Here is a 2,830-nt window from a genome sequence, read left to right as displayed (position 1 = left end):
GGCTGAACTCGATGATCTTCCGAGGTCCCTTCCAGCCCCAATGCCTATGAAATCTATGAAATCACCCAGCCATCCCCCAAATCACTAGGGAGTTCCTGCCTCAGACCGCACCCTGGCACACCCTTCAGGAGCCACTTGAGCCTCAAACCTGCTTGTCTGCCCCTCACTCCTTTCCATCCATACTGGCTTTCCCACAAAGCCTGGGGAAGTCCAGCAGCCCCCTCCAACCCACCCCAACTCCCTGCTAGGGCAATGCAGGCTGCATCCCCACACAGACTGGTGGTTCCCTTTCCCCTAGGAGGAGCCCCAGCCCCAGCATGGTGGGGGCAGCCTCACTTGGGTGGACAGGAAAGGAGCTGTGCTGGCTGCAGCCAGGAGGCAGATGGCTGGGCTGGCTCACAGTGCTGCATGGGGCAAGGGCAGAGGTGGAGACAGAGCCAGAAGGCACAGGGTTACCTTTCGGCACAGGCGCAGAGCACCTGCCACATGGTCCCAGCACCCAAGGTGGTTCCTGCCAGTTCCATGTTGCAGGCAGACAGGGCACCGCTGGCCCAGCCTGAGCAGGGGTGCCGAGGCCTGACAGTGGGGTAGAGGCAGGTGGGTGGGTGGGCAGGGTTGCTTCCACCTAGCAACGTGTGGTGCCACCAGAGTCTGGAGCTGGAGCTGCTATCCACCCACAGACTGGATAGAATCAATTGATGGGCTAGATACAGCCCCGCAGACCATATTTTGACTACCTCTGCTGTAGCATCTCACCTTGAAGTAATCTCCGAAGGACCAGCTCCCCAGCATCTCAAAGAAGGTGTGATGGCAAGTGTCTCTGCCCACATCCTCCAGGTCATTATGCTTCCCGCCAGCACGCACACACTTCTGGCTGTTTACCACACGCTGGTACCGGGCCAGCTCACTCCGGGGATCTGCCGTGCCCAGGAAGATGGGCTTGAACTAGAACAGCAATGTAAAAGTGTAACCATTTTCAGACGCTGCCTGGTACAGTGGACTCCAACTGTGCTGTGAGAACTCTGAATAAGGAAGAAGGCACCTAGGGCAATTAAGGGCTAACTGCAACGTCAGCAGATGGGACAGTTCAGTAACTGGCTGTTTTATCACAGTTGAAGCACATCAGGGGACTGCTCCAAATATCTGAAGGAGAGAAAAAGCACCTCTTGCTGCAGAAAGGACCAATGGCTTCAAATTGCAGGAAAATGAGTTTAGATTGGACATCCAGAAAAACTTCTTCACTAGTGAGACAGTGGACCAGACTCCCTAGGGAAGCTGTGGACTCCCCATCACTAGAGACTTTCAAGAGGCTGGACAGCCACTGGTCGGGGCTGATCCAGACATAACTACTATGGGCATTTCCTGTGTTTTGCTGGTTGCCCCCTCCCTCCCCTTTTCTGCTTTAACACATGTGTACGGGTACTCTTAAGCCTTCCCAGAGGCATTGCGTATTGACTATAGCTAAGGCTGAAGACTTTGGTCAGGGTGTGCCAGTGCTCCTGCTGGGACCAAATCCGGAGGTTCCTGGCTAGAGGGTTTTAAACCTCTGCTCAGGGTCAGACTGATCATCATATCTGGGGTCAGGAAGGGGGAGAGGGGTTTGCCTTCCTCTAGCAGGAGGTGTAGCCACCTGGGATCTCTTGAATGTATACTGGCGACATTTCATAGAAGCAGAACGTTGGCTGCTGTGATTCCCCTATTTAAACGAGGCAGGTTAGGGTGCTAGGTCTGTGTTCTGACAGGGCTGATGGTAGACTCACGCACAAGCTAGATTATGATTTGTACGGGATGGTTGGGATAGGGATGATCCTACATTGGGCAGGGGGTTGTACTACATAACCTCTGGAGTCCGCTTCCAGCCTTACTTCCCTATGACTCTCGAGGGGAGAGAGACCTGCAGCCTCCTGGCTGGAGCATAGGAAGGGCACACTCCAGTCCCTGCCCTGCTTGACAACGTGAGTGAAAAGCAGTGCAGGTCTGGGATACAAGCCTCTCCCAGCTGGCCTCACCAGGGCGGGCACTGCACAGGATGCACCAGCTGCACACATGTGCACATGTACATGCACTCCTGTGCTTGCACACTTGGGAACACACATATACACGTGCACGTGTGAGCCCATGTGCGTGTACATATGCACTCCCATCCAGGCACTCACACACACACAGGTGTGCACAAACACACGCATGTGCACGCACGCCAGTAGTCATCCCTGGAAGGGACGCAGACGCGTGCGCTCATACAATCACGCATGCGCACACACCTGGTTCATGCCCGCGTTGACGAAGAGCAGCGCGGGGTCCCCGCGGGGCCGCACCGAGGCAGAGGGCAGGCGGCGGTGTCGGTGCCGCCCCTGGAAAAAGCGCAAAAAGGCCTCGCGCACCTGTCCCGAGGCGGGGCCCGGGCCAGCGGCGGCGGAGCAGCGCGGGCGACGGGACCTGCAGTCCCAGGCACAGCCCCGGACTACCCAGCGCAGGCTCCGCAACAGCACCACCATCTTGCAGACGCGGGCGCATGCGCAGGCACCGCGCTCCCTACAGCCCCTGCCACCGCCACTCTTCCCAGCTCGGCCATCCATTATTCCGCCTGGCCGCCCCCAGCGCATGCGCCGCTGCCCCCCAGTCTCGTGGAGGCCCCTCCCCCCTTCTCCCCGGGGAGCGATTGGTCCCGCCTGCGGGGCGGGATGGCGGAGCGCGGCTGTGGTGATAGTCGGTGCTGGTGTCTGCGGCGGCTCGGGCAGGACGGGCAGTGGCTGCTGCTGCGGGGCGGCGCCGAGGTGCGTGGGCTGGGGGGTACTCGACCACCGGGGGAGGGGGACTGGGGAGGGGGAGG

General features: G+C 58.9%; 2 protein-coding genes across 9 annotated transcripts in view; one reads left to right on the top strand and one right to left on the bottom strand.

Annotated features, from left to right (window-relative positions):
• Nucleotides 1–2,591, bottom strand: part of AARS2 (alanyl-tRNA synthetase 2, mitochondrial) — a 54,176-nt gene extending 51,585 nt beyond the window's left edge. For both annotated transcript variants that reach the window (XR_002099330.1, XM_019526764.1), the window contains exons 1-2: nt 2,262–2,591; nt 757–945 (exon numbers count right to left, since the gene is read on the bottom strand). Coding sequence is in view for 1 of the 2 variants with exons in the window: in XM_019526764.1 (XP_019382309.1) it covers nt 757–945; nt 2,262–2,576 (504 nt within the window). In the remaining variant the exon portion in view is untranslated. The remainder of the gene's footprint in view (nt 1–756; nt 946–2,261) is intronic.
• Nucleotides 2,592–2,660: 69 nt separating this feature from the next.
• CMTR1 (cap methyltransferase 1) overlaps nt 2,661–2,830 on the top strand; it is a 77,478-nt gene continuing 77,308 nt past the window's right edge. For 4 of the 7 annotated variants that reach the window (XR_002099328.1, XM_019526759.1, XM_019526761.1 and 1 more), the window contains exon 1: nt 2,661–2,774. Coding sequence is in view for 6 of the 7 variants with exons in the window: in XM_019526759.1 (XP_019382304.1) it covers nt 2,682–2,774 (93 nt within the window). In the remaining variant the exon portion in view is untranslated. The remainder of the gene's footprint in view (nt 2,775–2,830) is intronic. The other 3 variants (XM_019526763.1, XM_019526760.1, XM_019526757.1) reach the window with 3 other exon arrangements.

The sequence above is a fragment of the Gavialis gangeticus genome, unplaced genomic scaffold, assembly GCF_001723915.1.
Source record: "Gavialis gangeticus isolate Ggan-Ray unplaced genomic scaffold, GavGan_comp1, whole genome shotgun sequence".
NCBI classification, from domain to species: Eukaryota; Metazoa; Chordata; order Crocodylia; family Gavialidae; genus Gavialis; species Gavialis gangeticus.
The sequence above is the reverse complement of the archived record's forward strand: the minus strand, read 5'-3'. Positions and strand labels throughout refer to the sequence as shown.